Source organism: Manacus candei, unplaced genomic scaffold (genome assembly GCF_025592945.1).
Source record: "Manacus candei isolate 608988 ecotype Guabito, Panama unplaced genomic scaffold, ASM2559294v1 h1tg000049l, whole genome shotgun sequence".
NCBI lineage: Eukaryota > Metazoa > Chordata > Aves > Passeriformes > Pipridae > Manacus > Manacus candei.
Genome location: NW_026138097.1, coordinates 7,165,138 through 7,184,647, shown reverse-complemented (window position 1 = coordinate 7,184,647; position 19,510 = coordinate 7,165,138). Strand labels below are relative to the sequence as shown.

Sequence of the window (19,510 nt, the reverse complement as noted above, 5' to 3'; positions counted from 1 at the left end):
GAGATGGAGGCAGCTTGGAGAGGTTTTGCAAAGAACAAGGCAGTGCAGTGAGGATGGCGCTGAGCTATGGCTCTGCTGTTTTGCTAGCATAAATTAGACCCCTGAAATTCTTAGCCCAGATAGATTTTACAGGGGAAGTCGCCCTAATCACAGGGCAGCATTAAACAAGAAGCCTAGCTGTAATAGCAGATGTTTGTAGGAAAATGGCCTGGTGAGAAAAGCATTCTTCTTCCTCCAGTTATAGTAAAAATAGAGAAAAATATGATGAAATTTGGCCTTTAGTTTCTCCAGTTATTAGCAAATTCTCTTTTCCATTTTTGTAGTAAAAAGAGGTATGTAATACGTTTGAATTTAATATAAAAATGGTCATTAGGAGGAATAGGGCTCAGGGTTGTATTTTTATTATGATTTTAATGTGCAGTCCAATTTTGAAACAGTGGAAACAGCAAGGCCACTGAAACTGCACGTGGTGCTGCTCCAGAATTTCCTGTGTGCTCCAGAGCAGAGGTCAGGAGCACTGCTGGGGTTAGGGGTGCTGCTACAGCCTTTGCAGGGAAATGAGCTGCTCCTTTGTGCCTCCCTTCTTCTGAGGGAGGGAGGGGTGATTGTTCCCATCAGAGGCACAGGGAGAGAGGCTGTGGAGGGAGCTGGTGAAGTGTCTGTCTCCCAGCTGTCTGTCTCCCCACATTCTGCCCTCCCAATGTTGAGGCCGACGCTAGGACCAGAGTACAGCAGATCCCCAATGTCAGGGTGGAGAAGCCAAAGCACAGAATTTAAGCTGTGGTGGAGCCGACTTTACCTTTCCTTCTGGGAGGGAAAAGAGCTGCAGAGTACCACCATTCAAGTCAATGATCTCTGGGTGACTGCCCAAACCAAAACACCTCATGAAGTGCAGAGCATTGTGTCTACAGTGGGCTCTGCCACTGCAGGGGGCTTCTCACAAGAGCTCTGTTCCGTGTCTCTTTGGGAGAAGCACAGTGTGCCTCTCTTGCAGCCCTGCCCTGGGTTTGTGGGACACTCATGCTTTGAACTGCGGTCTGGGCAGGTGGCAGGGGCAAGTCTACGTTTTAGGGTTTATTAGATGTCTGCACCTGATTTAATTGCCTTAGTTTCTCTCTGTAATCAGGAAGAGGCTTGTCAGTATAGAGTTTAGAGAGCTATTAATTTTATTCTGATGTGAACATCTGAAGCAGCCTGGGTAAGTCACACCTTCAGAGTGTCTCTCTCATTTTGCTGGCTGTGACGGCAGCCAAGGTGACTAGACCCTGTTGTTGTCCAACCTGTACGTGTTAAAAGTTATGTGTCATGAATCACCTGGCTTTTCCCTTTTTCTTTTGACTTAATGTGTTTTGTACAATTATTTGCAACTGTGCTCAACAGGCTTTAAGATCTTACCAGTTTACAAAGACTGAGATGTACTTCTTAGACTGCATACCCAGGTAAGGATTGAGTATGATTGGGATGAGCAGCATCTTTAAAGAGCTTGGCATTGGAACTTGACCCGTACTAGAGCATCATGTTTGAAGTCAGCAGGTTGATAGAGACGCTGTCTTGGTTTGGGTGTAAAAACACAGGTCCTGATCACCATCACCTTCTCATCATACCTCCCTTCAAAGGAGAAAGTGTTACCCTCAGCATCCGCCTCAATTCCCAGTCGTACACTGACATCCTACTCCATTGACTGGAGCAAAGTGTCATCCATTTGCAGAAGCAGCAAAGCTACTCTATAAAGATTTTATTGGCAAGTTCTGCTGTTAATATTTGCAACATTTTATTTGGCTGTCTTATTGACTTTAAACAGAGTTGTGGTATTAGCTTGTCAGTATTCTAGTCAGAAATTCTAGTGCAACAGCTGTTGTAAATAATGTTACTCAATGTGACAATATTTAGAATGACTGACTGAAAATAGTCCCTATATGTTGAGAAAGTTTTATCTAGGAGTCTTTCATGCTTATTTTATTTACTTGCTGTTGGAGATCACAGGCTTTTCAGTTCATTGAAGCCCTCGTGGCAGAGCAGTTCATGTTATGCTCGTTGGTCAGAGTCTGGTCTGTTCCATCCATTTAGGGGTTTTTTTGGTCAAAAAAAATGACATCAACTAACGGCATTCACCCTTGCTCTCAAACAATTCATGGTGTGGAATCTGCAGTCTCTCTGGATTTTTCATAACTCAATCAGACTGTCCTGGAGGTCAAAACATTGAATCTGAGCTATAAGATATACCTGACCTATTTTTATTGCTGCATTAAGATGCTTTCCATGGAAGGCATGTTCTCAGATAAAACTGCAGCATAATTGGAGCTGTGGGATCAGGTGGATCAAAGGTGGCTTGGGGAAGGAGAGTAGGACCAGAAGTGTGTAATGGCACCTGGCAAAGGCCACTGCCCCTTTCTGCTCTGAGACAGGAGTCACAAATAGCATGTTTAGGAATCTTGTTCATGTCACAACAACATGCACAACATGAAACAACAGAAGCGGAACCTGACTTGAGGAACATACACATGCAGACAGCACTTCTCTGACTCTGAAGAGCATTAATCTCCTGTATTCCCCAAGGAATGCGAGTGTAAATTGTGCAAGGATTGGAAACCGAGGGCTGGAATTGCTGCGTTTTCCTCATGAAGAAAGGGTTACCCAGCCACATGGCACTGTGGTTACTGGCTTTTGTTTTATAAGGAGGCTGAAGCACAAATTGATTAAATATAAAGCAGTCTGAAAATACGTAAGAAGTTGTTATGAATTTGTTTTCTGGCTCAAACTGCCGCATGTTCAAATCAAGTGATGTATCTCTCATAAAGCAAAAACTCTGGCAGAGCTGAAGATGGGAACCCAATCAGTCTATGCCCAGCTCACTGCTCCTTCATCCGCTAAGACACTTTTATAAAATGTCTTGAAATGGTTTCCTTCTTTTAATTCATTCCTACATAAAAGAAACCCAACCAAAAATGGACAGAAGTACTGTGAAATTTGGAAACCATTTGTATTCATGTGACTTACAGAAGAAGTGAGGAGGTTTATTTCAAACCTCCAGACAATCTCCCTTCACACTCCCTCCTTTCCCCAAACACAGAAAGCAGTCAGGGCTTGACTCATGGACTGTCTGATTATAATAAGTCTCATTTGGGACATAGAGCTTTACAGCGTGCTAGTGCACTATGTGCTTTGTCTGCCTCCATCATTGAGTTTTCAATTCCTGCTCTGTGCTGTGGCCTTTGACTCCGATGGCTAATTAAATAGCAAAATGTCTCACATAAGATTTTTTTTGGTCTTTTTAAACAAGTTTTTGGCAAATCAGAGAAATTAAGAATTGGAAGTGTGTTTATAGTAATTTTCATGGCAACAGAACAGTAAGTGCAATATTCATATTATGAATATGGCTCAGTATTTATAACTCTCCAAATATTTACAGAGATAAAGCCTTTAAACATAGCCCCAGCTTTCTGTCTTCAGTAGCAGTTTAAATAAATGTCATTTGGATAGGAGTTAAAATTTAGGGGAAAGGCAGCCATTTCTGGTCTCACTGCTGTCTCTGAACCCTGAAGGTTTTTTGCCTGGAACTGTGTTGCCCCTGTCCCATGTGAGCCAGTATTCGTCTTGATGTGCACCTCAGAAGCATTGACCCTTAATCAGATAATCCCTGATGGGCACCCCGTTGTCCTCAGATTTGCAAAGGTGAGAATTCAAAGTCATGCAGCTACTGAAGCACTAGTGAGCCACCAAATTAAAACGTGGCATTGAGGGAGGGTGTGTCTCAGTCTTGGAGAAGTCACTGATGTTGGCAGTGGCACTCCACCATGGCTGGGATGGGCACTGGTGAAGGGCATCATGCCCATCCCACTTGCGCTGACGGCACCCAACACACGCCCGAGGATCCCAGGCCTGCCTGTGCTCACCCACAAACAGGAGCGTGCTGGGTGCGAGTGATGCGTCAGCGGCATGACGAAAGGCAGGTTCACAAGTACAAGCTTGCCAGGGGTATCTGCCTAAGCATATGTAATAAATTCCTTTTACAGTGCTCTCGTGCTTTTTTTTAACTCATACACGGCCATGGATATGACTGTCCAAACTGAAAGCTGTTACGGATGCTGAGGGCAAATGTCTGAGCGAAAACTTAGTGAAGTGAGGGGTTGGGTAGTTTCAGGGAGGGCACTATTCCCAGACTCGGAATTTTAATCCTTGGAGTGTGATGAGGCAACAAGGTTTAGGGGAAGGACATTTCTTCAGTCTTGTGGTAGAAGATATCATGAAAGCACTAATGATTTCCTGGTGTCCCGGTCAATAAGGTACTCAGGACTTACAAATTCATTCTATTAGTAACTCCTTTTCTTACGGGCATTCCTCTTGTGAGTCTAATAGTTTTAGGAGGAGTGTGACTTGGGCTGGTTACTAGGTATGCATATTTTTGAGGAGGAAAATCCTTCCCAGAAATAGGGAGCAGCGTCTTACGGCTGTTTAGACAAGGAGATTTCATGGCTGTGCTGAGAGCCAGAAGCCACGAAGGCTGTTTTTCCCTGGATAGAGACTGAAATTACTTGTGAGCCAGTGACTGAGTGTACAGTGTCTTTGTTACATTAAGATTAATAATTCCTTAGCGTATTTGCAGCTGGAAGTTTTATTCATCATGATGTGAACAGCTGCTCTTTTGCTGCACTGTTGAGTTAAGGTCCAAGTGGCAGCACTAGAAAGTGCCACATAAAACACACTCCTGCTGTTTCCATTCACTTTTCTCCCATCCAGCCCTCACCCTCACCCCAGGCTTGGCCTTTTGCAGGAGCAAGCCATCTTATTTTTATTTGTGGACCAGCTCTGACTACATTTGGCTCTTAAAACAGGGTTCGAGTGAATCCAAGGAAAATCAGTTTTAGAAAGGAAAAATAAATCCTGAAAGTAGCACGAAAAACTGTAGGAATTCCTGTTACAGTTTTATTTGAAGTAAGGGAAGGACTAAGGAGTAGTACCCTGTTTAGTCACACAGAGCATAATTTATTCATTTTTTTTGCCTAACTGTGTCAGATAAAGTTCAGCAAAATCTATCACAGCCAGAGAATCATCCCAGCTTCTAAGGAGGTGTTTTCTTTTCTCTTTGGTTGGTATTTGGGGGTTTGCTTTGTTTTACTGGTTTTTTTTTATTGTGAAGTCTGTCTGTTCTGCTGTTTTGAATAAGATGTTCCTCTTTTTTTGGCTTCTGCTCTCTCAGGAGCATCCAAGCTGCCCAAGTTTAGCACCTCCGTTTTGAATACACACTGACCAGGAGTCTAGAACTGAGCTTTGCACCTCATCCAAAAACCATCACCCCATATTGCTTGCCTGGTTGCTGGCAAAGGGAAGAGGTTCGTGGTCACCCTGGTCAGCATGATTTACCTCCCTCAGTCCTATGGTGCACAGCAGCCTGCGTGCTTCTGGGCCAGAGATCTAAAAAGCACAAGGAGCACATGGGTGGTATGGCACTGACTGAAACGTGTACTCCTGGAGTGTGTGAGGTTGAAGCTGGAGAGAAACAGCTGGAAAGAGACAGGGATGCTGCAACACTCCAAACCAAGACACGCGTTTCAGTGGTTCATCAGTGCTCTGTGGATGCTGCCTGTCTGGTTGAATTGCCACTGCCAGGTTTGCTTACTCATTGCCCTGTGGGGTCCTGCATCTCCAAACTCGAGGCTGCCAGCCCCTGCCTCGACTTTGCTCTGTAGCAGAGCATAGAGCTGCCTGCTGGTGCCCTGCTGCTACCCTGCAGCATGTGGAGCACCCCTAGATCTGCATGAGGACTGCCCAACTTCCTTCTTAAGCAGAGGAGCTGAGGGGAGTTTGAGCTGATTCCATAAGCCATCTCCCATGGCACCTGGTGTTCAGCCCTTAGGTTTTAGAGCGGAGATTGAGAGAAGACCCTCTGCAGCCCCCTACCTCGAGACATCTGAGGTGTGTTTTTTTCCTCAGGCCTCCCCTAGCAGGGGAATTCAGGGCGAAAATATATTGGAATACATGGAGGGAATTTTGCAATGAGGAGGGCAGTCTTTTCCTGACTTTTTTTCCCCAGAGGCATAGGTTGCTGGTACCTTGAGCCTTCAGCAACAGGTCCCTGGGCGTTTTCAGCCCAGGGGCATGGTGGCAGGGCAGTCCAGGGACTGCCCAGGCAAAGGTCAGGCAGAATCTCTGCAGTGTACACGAGAATAGATGCCTGGGTCTCCTGACCTCACCCTCTTTGCCTGCGCTTCACATGACAGTCATTGCCTGCAAGATCAACTTTTCCCTCTTGCTGTTTAAACCCATGATCTTACGTCTTTGAGTGCTTCTACGTGGGAGCTATAACTAAATTCTTTTTCTTGAAAATCAGATTGATGACCCAATTTTTATGCATGCTTGATGCTCACAGCTGAAATCAATACCCAAAATGTTTGTGCACTTTCTTTGTAGTTTAGACAGCTTGATCTTCGATTTGATTTTAAAAAATCAGGATACTGAGCACTCATTGATGGTCTTTTATTGGGGCTGTATATTAGATACACTTTTAAAACATGACCATTTGTTTCATTTTCTCATTAATCATGTGCAGTTACTGTAACAGGAAAAAAAACCAAACCTGCTCTTTGAGAAAGTTAGCAATAAAGTTATCTGTTGTGTAGCTCCCTAAACTCTAGCTTAAAGAGACAAGCAGCAATTACATAAAAATTGTCACTATTTTATAGATTTTATTCTTTTTGAGCTTTTTTAGAAAGCATTGGAATTGCATTCCAACACACTGATGGGAAAAAAAGGGAAAGAAGCCCTCTTTCCCCAGACTGGGTAGTTAGTCTCACTGATGATTCTCTCCAGACTGACTCAGGTATTCCTTGAACATGTTCTGGAAGTGCAAATGGAATAGACAGATGTGTAAGGCATTACTGAGCATAAACACTGCAGTACCTGCTGCAAGCAGCATGGCCATCAGTTACATGGTCAGGTAAGAAAATGTAGATATTGTTCTTAATATTTTTAGAGGCAAAAATGGTTGTATTTACTTGTTGTCTTTATTATATACCAAACATACAAAGAACAGGCACACACATTTCTAGAGGTATTGCTGATACAGAAGTTACCTATGGGGTTTTTTGACACATCTTTATCATTAAGGATGCAGCCCCTAGTAGCCTCAAGAGTCTCAAGCACAAGCTGCTGATTAGTTTTGAGGGGGAATACCAAGTCCCTGGTCATGCCCTGGCTTTGTTATTAGCGGGAGCTCTGCCCTGATGTGTTGGGGCAAGGCTAAGCCCTAAATTGTTCCCTAATGATTATTTAACATATTTGCAGAGTCCGTATCTGGAGGAATGCACCACTTTAGCATTTTTGCAGGAAGTACACTTAAAGGCTATTACATAGTGTAGTTCCATTTTTTCCTGACTGATGTCATGGGTGGTGCAGATGGTGTACCTGGCTGGTGTGTCCTGGGAGAACAGGACCATTCTTTCGGTGGCGTCCAGGAGCCTCTCTGGGCACAGAGGGCTCCTTGTTATGACAGGTAGCTTTCTGAGCATTTCAACAGATGCTTTGGCATGCCAAAAGCATAAAACACTTGGAAGGGAGCATGCAGAATATTTCAGCTGTGTTTCTTAAAATAAATGCTATGGCTTAAATAATAGAAATTTTTCTCACAGACTGTAGAATAACCACCGAAGCCAAAATAGCATTTGAGTTATTGGATGTGACATTTGCAAAAATTCCTCAAAATTTGGTAACTATAGCAAGGTTTGGGGAGGTTTTGCTTTTTTTCCCTAGTCCTTGTGTTGAGGTGAAACACCTCACCTCCTTCTGCTCATCGTTTTTCAAGTCTGTTTAATTCTGATTGCCAGCTTTAATAGATATGCACCAGACACGTTTGGAATCCAGGCAGGCTGGGTGTGCTCATGTCTGTGATAAACGTGAGGTTGTCATTGCTGTAGGACTGAATCGGGTAGTACCTTGTAGTCAGCTGATGGCTGTAAGGGGTGACAGCCCCGTTTCCTTCACACTTTGCTGACCACCAGAGGAAGATGCGTGGTGTTCCATGCTGCGGCACTGAACACACAGAAACATCCAGCCCCAGTGCATGGTGCGTAATGCATCTCCTCAGGGAAAGGCTGGGGTTTGATTTGGCACCCTGTGCCGAGATGAGCAGCAATCTGCTGGTGAGAATCAAGATGTGTTGGTGGGAGATGGCGTTGGGAAAGCGATGACAGAGAGGTGTAGGAATCCCAGGGAAAGCTTGATGCGGTGGCACAGTCACCCAACCTTTCCCTCGCTCTTGTGTAAGATGATGTAAGGTGACGATAAGCTTGACTGCAGTCGGTCCTGTTCTGGTGTTAATTACCAGTGACTGCATCGCTTCTGATAGAATTAGAGGAGTATATAATATGTCTACAATTAAGTCTGATTTTGATCTTAGCAACTTCAGACAATAAAAATGCAAATATCATTTAAGACCAGTTGAAATATTTTTAAGAGTATTGCTCAAAAAGGAAAAGAACAGAGTAATCAGTGGTTGGTCAGAACAAAACAATATGACCTGCTTTAGTTTCAAAACCAAACAAACTGACCACAGAGCTCTTGTCTGCATACTTAAGTTTTTCCTGCGTCTTTCCTTTGTACCAACTCAGGTGACTGCTGTATCACAGCCTTTATTTTGGAAGGGAAACTCATTCAAAAACATTGTGCTCCTGATCCTATTTTGCAAGTAATTCCTTTTACACTTCCATAGCAGGGGAAAGTACAGATCTTTCTACTTGGATCTATGTATTGCCAAGCAAAGCATGCTTGGTAGGAAAGACACATCCTTTATTATGAATGCCATAGCCGAGAGCACCTTTGTCACCCATACTGAGCCACTAAGTTATTAAGAGCTTTGGACTGTGTTGCACAGAGAAAAAGATAAAAATAGGGTGTCTGACGCACGCATCCCATGTTGCGCGCCAGGAAACTGAATCGCTATACCACCAAGTACAGTATCCCAGAGCATGTGTGGAAAATATGCATGGACGTGAACATGCGAGATCTTTCCTCACCTAGAAAAATGCTCAGTCACCCTTTTCCCTCGTCCCATTTTACACTGATCTTGTTTGATATTCCCTCTATGTGCTAGCAAATCTAACAGCCTGGAGTACTGCAGCTCTGCCTCTACTGGCACCACTCCTCTTGACATTTTGTTGAATGATGTGACAATAATATTGCTCTTCGATGTCTTGAGGGTACTGTACAATATTCTCGATGTGCCCAGCTGAGGGAGTAAGCAAGATCTTGCCCATTCTCCAGACATCTTCAGCGTTCTGAAAATTCCCAAAGTGCAACATTGTCTGTCACAGAAATCGTGTGCTGGGTGCATAATCTAAAATAAGTAATTCACAGTATGTACTCCTTTAAGTGTTAATCCTTGCATTGCTTTCTTTTATTGCTTTTGTTGGCATACACAATTATGTGACATAATATAAAAGTAAATAATATGATGCAATGGGTAAAGCTCAAATGGAAATACAAATTTGAGATCAGATACCTCCTGCCACAGAAGACGACATAAAACTTGTGACATGAGTGTGAGTTTTGCCTGTTTTGAAGGCAGCAAAATCAATCATATAGTCATTACATTAGTCTTTCTGAATGTTTCTGGCACTTTCCAAGTCAGAGAGTAAGTAACTATGGGTGATGGATCCAAAGCGAAGCACAGAATGGCTCTAGGACAGGGCCTTTGAAAAAAGTAAACATAAATTCAGTTTGAAGATCACAAACCTTAAAAAACAGTGCAAAACATGCATCTGAGATCTTATTATTTATTCTCCAGCATGTGAACACTTCTCGGGGGAGGGCAGGTGTGCAAAGCTGAGGACTGTGGGTGTTTGATTGCCTCCTGGTAGGAAACCTGTGGGAAAAGCACAAGCTGAGACTCAGCAGTAGGTTACAAGATATGGCAGCAGCTGAGTTCAGATTTCAAGATAAAGCCTGAAATAGCAGAACCCAATGCAAGACCAAGGTTTTTGGTCCCCTTTGCCTGCATTCAGTAAAACATATGGGTACCTTGGTGTGCAACTTTGCTTTTGCTGAACTGAGATTTGAGTTACTCGCTAGTCTATTTTTACGTTTTAAGTGGCCTTGTAATTCAATATGTGTTTGTTTTAATTTTACACTCCCCATAAAAAGCACCCTCCATGACGAGTTGGAGAAGTGACCGCTAGTAATGCACAGAAATTTATTTGGCTGGCGTGTCACACTATCTTACTTTTCCCCCTGAAAAATTGCATGCTGCTCTTGACCAAAAATACCCCACGATACCTTGAGTCTGTTCCGTTACCTCAGCTTTGCTGCCAAGGCTCTGGAGATGCTGAGGCAGGGTAAGATCAGCCCAGGACAAATCTAGGTCACTCTGCCAGCCCAACTCATGCACACCGATGGAATTACTAAACAGGCAGGGCTACCATGCAAGGGGGTAGGGTGGTGATGTGTAGGATGGTGGCTTCCCCATGGCCACTGGCTGTACCAGGAGCACACCTGTGATCACCTACCGGCAGCTCGGGCTGCGTGTCTGTTTCTGGGGTATAAAGTCAGAAAGTCCTCTTTTTGCAGTGTAGTGCTAATGTTGGTGTCCAGGGTTGTAGGAAGCGGGTGTTCCAAGTGGGGCTGGACTGAGGCTTGCAGCCCATGGCACCCTGCTGAAGGCAATGTACAGGCATGTCTCTGCTTTTCTCTCTTCGTCACTTTGCTGATACTGCAGATTTCCAAACTGCCACTGGTGTGTTTTCAATGTGACAATACTGGTATGGAACCCCCTCATATATCACATCATATCACATCACAACTCCCTGTCTCTGAGCTACCTTCATGTCGTGTCTCAGGAATGCAGAGCTGATAAAATACTGTAGTGCTGGAAATGAGCCTTGTTCTCCTCCTGACCCTACATCCTTCCACATCCATGTGCTTCAGGTAAGGGTATAAAAATTGCCACACAAATTGAAATGCTTCCTCTTGGCTCTTCTGACCAAAGTGAGCATTGAAAAATCCGCAGTATGCCCAATTAGTGATGGAAGATGTGTCTAAGCACAGCGTCCTTCCTTGCTCATGTGTTGGTCATCGTGGTACCTGAAACATTGCCTTCCTGTTGCCGTTCAGCATGTTTGATAATGGAGGGGAGGCTTCGTGCCTGTGTTAGCACCCACCAGAATTTTGCAGTGCTCAAGGAGTAAAAAGTGACTCAAGATCTTTGTTTTTAATAGCACTCCTGATGTCAAATGGTAAAATACACTGGAGAAATAGCCAGAAATTATTTTTTAAGATTTAAGTAGAGTGAAAGCTGGCAAAATACAATACAGAAGTTACCTACGGGATTTGACATGAGTTTCACTGTTTAATTTAAATTTATTTATTTAACTTTGAACTTGCATGCACCTTAAAACAAAAGTGTTGCTCCTCACCAAATTATGATAAATTTTGATCTATCAGATTCAGTGATGGTGCAGTGTTGGTGAATAACTCATGCCCAAACCCACCTGAACCATTCAGTGGGGAAACTAAACCTACAACAAAGTGAGCAGGTTTGCTGTGGGATGGGGCATCTCCTGGGACAACCTACCTTGTCCATGCTTCTCTTTCCTAAAGTTACTGTGTCCTCTTTTCCCTTGGGACAAGGCTTCACAGGTATCAACTACGAGATAACTATTTTGTGAGACTCATTTCCCAGTCTGGGGACTCCACAGCAGTGGCAACCCAGAGTAGCTTCTGCAGGAGATGGTGGAGATTAGGTCAGGCTCTGCTCCTGTTCCCTCCCCTAGCCTGTGGCAGAAATAACTCGTTGTCATCAGAGCAGTCACTGTAATATGGTCAGGCCCAATAGCTTCAATGAGATTTCTGTGTGATTATAACAAGAATTTGACACACATGGTGAGCTACTGGTTGTGTATACGTGATCTGTCTCTATGCTGTCCCGGGAGGTATTTACCAGCATAAAAATCGGTTAATGAGGGGACGAGTCACAAGCAGCAGCCTGCTGCTGCATGGGGGATGACCCAGGAAGCATGGGGATGGATGAGCTGTGTCCTTTCCACTTGCAAACTCCATCAGTTTTGCCTCCCTCAGTACTGGGAGGGAACATCGTGGTTTTTTGTCGAACACTGCGGCAGAATTTATGCAAAGTTTTCTGTGGATGTAGCAGGAGTGCTCAAAAGCGCAGCCCATCTAAAGTGCCTCAGGTCCTTTAGGATAATGAGACATTTTCTACGTGCACCTTTTTATTGTACTAATATTACATTGCAGGAAAAATGGGAGGGGGGAACTTAACACATCACACCTGTCACAAGTCCTCTCCTTGAATTAGGCCCTCTCGCTTATAAAAATTTAATTGATTCCTAGCAGTTTATGTGCATCATGCTCAGTGGGCGTTTTCTGTTCTCTTGCCAGCTACATGGTTACTTAGAAAGCGAGCCGCTCACGCTACAGCTGTTCATTGGGACTGCAGACGACCGCCTGCTGCGACCCCATGCTTTCTACCAGGTTCACCGAATCACCGGGAAGACCGTTTCCACCACCAGCCATGAAACAATACTTTCCAACACCAAAGTCCTGGAAATTCCACTTCTTCCAGAGAACAACATGAGAGCAATGTAAGAGTCAGGCAATATATCTGACATCTAGCAGTTTCCTCTTGGTCTTGGTCACCTCGCTTACTTTCTTTTGGTTTTGTTTCTTTTTTTTTTTTTTGTACACGATTTTCCTTTTTCTATCTTTTTTTTTTTCCTAAATCTCTCTCTGTAATAGAAGGTTTTCACAACTTTACTGGGACAAATTGCCCCTAAATGGCTTAACAGCAAAATGAACTTCACAAATATTTATGACAACTGATTGCTTTCATTCTAGAGTTTCAGCCAATGTACTTATTTGCCATTTAAAATAAGTATCTCAGTTACCAAGCTGTAAATATCTCCTACCTCAGCTCCTGCATTTAGTTTCTAAATATGACACCTCTTGCTCCTATACGCACTAGCACAAGGAACAGAGCCTATTAAAATTTATCTTTGGATGTCAAAGGAAACTCTTAGAGAGCATTTCCAAGTACCCTCTTGGTTTTTTTGAGACAAATAAAACCACTCATTTCTCACATAATAAAACTCAGCATTTTTATAGCATTTGTTTAGAAGTAAGTCTTCTAGAACTAAGAAAAGTTACCTCTGAGAACCTTTACTCAAAGGTGATGCAATTTACCGATGGGAGTCATTAAACTGGGATAAGTTTAGTCCTATGCAAAAAAGCAGGTGTGGATTTCTGAGTTAGTAGGAGTGATAATTAAATGCTGTGTAATTCTATTACACATGGGTAAATGTCATTATAGCATTGTATTTAAAGGTTGAAATATCCCTCTGTGTATGTGACATACACGAGACACTCCATATTATTTAATCCTGTCCTCTTTGTCCCCCTCCTTCAAATCATCCTAGCCCTTTTCTGAGTTATCTCACCCCTCCTTCATATGATCCTAACCCTTATCTGAGGTGTCTGCCTTGGGAGGAATTTCTGTGTGCTTGCATGCAAGTACAACTCTCAATGTGTGTGTAAGTATAAATGTATTCATATTTATATATAGATGTATGCACCTTTGTGTACATCTATAGGGAGATAGAAAGACAAGTAGAAGGTAGACAAAAAGCAGTCCTGAGCCCCACCAAACCAAATGCCAGAGGAAAATCACAATTTCACTCCTTGTTATTCATAGAGTTTTCTGTGCCTTAATGAAGTGGAAAATGGTGTCAGACACCTGAAGTCCTTCTGCACATAGTGGTTATTAGAAGCTGGTTTGCAGTGTCATGTACAACATGCCTCAGAGTGCCTCACGTAAATAGAACAGCCAGAATATGTTTAGCTGCATTGCCAGCTGGGCTTAGAGTGATCACTCAAAACCCAAGGACCTCTCTCAGTGCATTGTGTTAAAAGTCATGACAAGCCTACAAAATTATTGGCCCCATTTGCTGTCATCGTAAGCTGACACAGTTACATTGACATTAATGAAATTTCACCAATTTGTACCCAAACAACATTTATTTGGCCCTTTACTTATCCAGTTCGAATCACATTTTTGGCCATCTAGGAACATTATTACCATTTCAATCATCTTTCACCCTAAAATAAAGGTAGTTACACAGTTCAGGAGCCAAGCTGAATATTTTTGTGGCATGCATGCCAGATTGTAGTAGAGCTCTCTCAAGAACCACGAACAATGCTTTGGTGTATGTAAGCCTTACACATCAGTAATCTAAAACCTCATGTAGCACTAACAATGAATTGAAATTTGGAGCCAAGGACTTTTCTCAAACATAGTTTGTGTGTTCAGGCCTTGATTTAGGGAAACACCAAAGCTCATCTGCACATTTAAGTTTTTGCACACTTAGCTGTTCCTATTTACTTCAGATTCTCATATCCATGATTTAAAAACCTGAATTTAAATGCTTTTTCTCCTCTGAGCTTTATTGGCTCTGAATTGAATCTCATTAAGTACTGTATTTATTTTACAAGTGTTGCTATAGGAGAGACAATATTGAGAAATGCACTGTTTCTTCCATAGCTTAAGGATCTTTGCATAGAATTTTGACATGGGTACAAATATTTCATAATTCTTATGGCTTCACCTGCTAATATGCATTGTTGAGGAGCTTTAACACTTTCATTAGTTTCTTTGATCATATCAGCAAGGGCATTTTTTAAATTCTGAAATCCATACTTCAGAAAAAATGCAGATCAAAACCATGCTGCCATAGTGCTTGTTTGCAGTTTGCTTCAGAACAGAGCTTCAAAGGTCTGGAGGGGGAATTAAACTCTTTGAATGCAAAATAAAATTAAACTATGCATATTCAGTGTAATAAAGTGCATGCCAGAGACCAGTACCCAGAAGAAATTGCCATGTAGGCTTTGTAGTCATGGCCAAGGCAGAGGTATTTTTGCAGTGGGTTTTTGAGTGCGTATGTTTATATGTCTTTTGTTCTGGGAACTTCTTCTGTTGAAATTTTCTTTGACAAAAATCCTTACTTGTAAGCTCATCCAGGAGGAAACCAAAGTTAAAAAAAAAAATGAGAGAGAGGTCAGAAATAGTAATAGTTGTATCTGATGAAAAGCACGTTTTTCCCTAATGTGGAGGGAGGACTCTGAGTTTAGTGTTTTTCATGCAGAGCTTCACCTCAGTGCTCAGCTTGGGAGTATTTCCAACTCGTTCAAATACAAACACATTGACAGTAGAATTGACCTCAGGGACAGCTGTGCTCATTAATAAGCATTTTCAGGACTTTGCCCTAGATTAAAAATCATGTCAGATTTTTCTCCAAATTAGTTGTAACAAGTGCAATTGTAAGTAACCCTGCGTTCTACATTAGTAACGCTGTCTGCACCGTCATCTCATTCTATTGACTTTTCTAGTCTTGCTATTTCTTTGGGTTTTTGGTAGTCCTTAAGCACCATCCTGACAGGATGTGTTGAGGAGGAAGGGTCTGTTAGATTTTTTTCCTCTGAGAACTGAGGTAACATCCTAAATTTGTGTGCTAAATTGCACCTACTACCTGTTACTGCAGATAGCCCCAACTTAGCTGCTTGTGAATGCAACTACTAGGCTAAACAAAGTGCTGTGTTCAGCCGGGTCATTGGGCTGCGTCTGACTCAGTTTTTTAAGAAGAGCATACAGGAGAGAGGGAAGATGTTGCACACTCATGCCTTCCTGAAGTCTGCTTGAAATTCATTGAATTGCTCTGTGTTTCCTTTTGGATAGCATCGACTGTGCTGGGATATTAAAGCTCCGAAACTCTGACATCGAACTGCGCAAGGGAGAGACGGACATCGGTCGGAAGAACACACGTGTGCGGCTGGTCTTCAGGGTTCATATCCCACAGGCCAATGGCAGGACCCTCTCTTTGCAAGTAGCCTCCAACCCCATTGAGTGCTGTAAGTAGCAACAAACATCCTCCTTTTGCTGGGTATTATCATAAAATCATTTAATCAATAAGATTGAAAAAGACCTCTAAGATCATCAAGTCTGACTGCTAACCCGGTACTGCCACATCCACCACTAAACCGTGTCCCCACGTGCCACATCCACACGCGTTTTGAATAGTTTTGAACACTTCAACCCCATAGGCAGTCTTTATCCACCAACATGCTCTACATTGGTTTTGCATTACCTGTCTAGTCAGTGAACTTTAAACTGCTTTCCAAAAGTACGTGGTTTACATTGAGAATAGAATACCCTTGTCTTGCATTGATTGCTGTAGAAAAACACACACTTGAAGCAAAAGTAGAGAGCAGTTAAACCAAGAGTAGACCTGGGAGTGACAGGGTCTTTGATTTTGGTGACTCCTTATCCTAAAGGTAACTGCTATAGAAGTTCTGGAAAACATCTCTCCTGCCCTTTTCACTGTCTGTCTCCCTATCATACAGCAAAAACCAGCAAACAAAACCCTTTGATGGGGAGCTACCAGTACACTAGAGCTGACACACTGGCACAAGCTGCCTACGGCTTCAGAAAACCTCCAGAAACCAGGTTTCTGCACTGGGGTCTCTTTGATTGAACAGACTGCATTTTATCAGATACACTGAGACACCCTCCAAAGACACCTATATCATTCTTGCTCTGTAAGCCTCATCAGCCACCCCCACTCAAAACAAAACCTGTTTGTTTTGTGTAGCTTTAACATTTCAGGATAAGTGGTGGAAGCTGAATTTTTGTCTAACTCCCAGTGCTAATTTGGTCGGCTGGATGAACCAAAACAATTTTTTAAGGTTCTGTCGAATTTCACAAAGGGGATCTTTCTGATGCTGACAGAGTAGGGGGTAAACTTAACATCTGGGGGTATGTGTGGGGTGAGCTCTGGCAGAGGGGATGGAGAAGAAGACCTAATCATCCCTAACTCCATTCATGCTGGAGGGCAAAGCAAAAAATGTGAGGAGTCATGGTTTCATCCTGCTGCTGTTGAAGTTTAGAGAGCTTTTCAGTTGCTATATAGCAGGATAAGGCACAATTTAAATTGATACTGAACTGGTCTGTGCAAAGGTGCCAAGCTCAAAGAGCCACTGAACGTGAAGCCAGTTGGATTTGTGTCAGGGAACTGTAGCTTTGAGTGTTGTGTAATGAGCAAAAGCATGGCACATGGCTGCTGAAAAAAGGGGAAAACAGGAGAAAAAATAAGTGATAGTGTTATTTCCAGTGCAGAATGTGGAATAAACTGCTGCCAAAAACTTCATACATTTCTTAGTGCATGTAACTCAGGGAGAAACCATATAATCTGGATAAAGTATCACATCATCCCTTGAAGCAGCACTTTCTTCATGTCCCACTTGAGGGGGCATAAAATGTGCCACAAGAATACCAGATTCTGTTTGCATGGAACCTTGTGTGCTTTGGCACTCAGGTTCTTTTGGAAATATGTTCACTAAAGTGCTGGATCACAAGGGCCATGGCTGCTGCTGCTGCAAGACAGTTTGCGGAATTGACAATACAATGTATAGTGATGGAAACGATATAGTGACTGAAACAAATTTTGAACATGCATGGTTACCTTGTCATGTGTGCCTTGTAAACACACAGCATAAAAGAAAATTGTTTAAAATAAATGAATTTCAATAAAAATATACTTTTTAATATAGTACAGATCGAATTGAGTTTTAAACCATTTGTTCTTTATGAGTCTTTTGAATCTGTACTGCTGTTTAACCCTATTGTTTACAGTCAGGGCACTTGAAAACAAAACATGTTTCCTGCAAACCTTCTGACCTTTCTTTGTTTCTGTATCAAACTCAGCTTATCTTATGAGGGCAAGCATTAAGTTACTTACTAGTGCAGTATTTACTTTTTTGTGTATGTTTGTGGTTACCTTTTTTTTTTTTTTAATCTTCTGTATAACTCTCCAGCTCAGAGATCTGCCCAAGAACTGCCTCTGGTGGAGAAGCAAAGTACTGACAGCTTTCCTGTTATTGGAGGGAAAAAAATGGTACTTACTGGTCATAACTTTCTGCAAGACTCTAAAGTCATCTTTGTGGAGAAAGCGCCAGGTATGTTTTCAGTCTAGACTCTGGTCTGTCTTTTGCCCCTTTTTAAAGTCTATGTCAAATGATGAAAGCATAAATATGGTAATAGCATTTTTTTCTGTACATAATATGTTCTCCACGTCACTGAGCAAAGCTGTGGAAGTAATCCCAGCTGTGCCTAATGCTGAGGTTTTACACTGTGACAAGTGTGGTTACAGGTAGACAATAGCAGCATTGAAAGTCAACCTTTGCCATTTGTTTTTGTAGCAAACCATGACTGTAGCAGGTAGGGCCTGTGAAAGGCATTGGAAACCTCTGGTGCCAAGTCCCCATAAAGCCTGCAATACTGTGCATCTTCTTAAACATTTCTGTAACTTGTGGAAGAGAGAGCGACGCTGCTGCTGGTGTGGGTGCACATGTGTCTCCTCCTGTGGTGGTGGAGACTGGTGGCACTTAGAAGGTGCTGGCTGAGGAGGACTTGGAGCCCACACATGTTCATTTGAAGGACATGTTTCTAGTCTGTCCTAGGACTGGGGGAAGGATACAAGTGCCCACCTGCTCCTGCAGGGGGCTGGGGAAAGGATACAAGTGCCCACCTGCTCCTGCAGTGCATTCATAGTGGGACTGATTTTCCTGGAGAAGGATCCCAGGCCAAGCTGAAGCAGGGCAAAGAGCATGGAGTAGGAGCTGGGGCTGGAGCAGGAGCAGGAGTGGGATGTGTCTGCAGGAGCCATGGGGTACCTGCAGGAGCAGTGGATCACAGGGTAAAAATGCATAGTGTGTGTGTATGCCCCCTGTGGGAATAGGTAGTGGGAGCAGAGCTGTGAGTCAAAGTCAGGCTCTGAAACAAGACTGTTAAGGATAGTTTTGAGTCTTGTTTTGGAAAGGGTTTCCCTAGCGCTGGCACAAGCTACGGATTCCTCAGCTGCCGACTGAACCCCCCCCCCCCGAACTTTAAACAGTCTTGGGCACTCCTTAGGCCGACAGCACTGGCTTTGACAATGTGCTTGTTTAACCCTTGATGTCCACAAGGTTCCCACGCTTTTCTCTTGCCCACAGTCCCTACCAGCAGCACAGGCAGTCAGGCCATGGGGCAGGATGGCAGGACAAGCAGGGGAGGGTCTAGAGGGCAAGACTTCAGGTCTTTGGGCTCAGCAAGCTCAGGAGAAGAGCAGAAGACTTCCCTGAAGTTTCCCAGTGGAGTCCTGGGTTGGTGAGGTTTAAGTCACCCAAAGTGCGCATATGGGATGGAGGTAATGCCTTGACTCCTCAGGGAGAGACAGTGGCACTATTCCTGTGACCCCCAAGCACTGCACACACTTGGGCTGTGACTGCGACATCAACAGAATGTCCTTTTTGTTTCTTAAGAAAGTTGAAAAAGAAAGGAAAAAAGGTGGTATTGCAATTTAAAAAACCTGAATTTTGCTCTCTCCTTGGATCAGCAGGGGGGGGAGAAAATGACTGTCTACTTTATATTTAAACTTCCTTTGCTGCACAGAACTGGGTTAGTGTGACATGTCAGGAGTGG

General features: G+C 43.2%; 1 protein-coding gene across 5 annotated transcripts in view; it reads left to right on the top strand.

Annotated features, from left to right (window-relative positions):
- NFATC1 (nuclear factor of activated T cells 1) overlaps positions 1 to 19,510 on the top strand; it is a 110,952-nt gene that overhangs the window by 32,129 nt on the left and 59,313 nt on the right. For all 5 annotated transcript variants that reach the window (XM_051798886.1, XM_051798883.1, XM_051798884.1 and 2 more), the window contains exons 4-6: positions 12,385 to 12,587; positions 15,731 to 15,903; positions 17,866 to 18,006. In XM_051798886.1, coding sequence (XP_051654846.1) covers positions 12,385 to 12,587; positions 15,731 to 15,903; positions 17,866 to 18,006 — 517 coding nt within the window. The remainder of the gene's footprint in view (positions 1 to 12,384; positions 12,588 to 15,730; positions 15,904 to 17,865; positions 18,007 to 19,510) is intronic.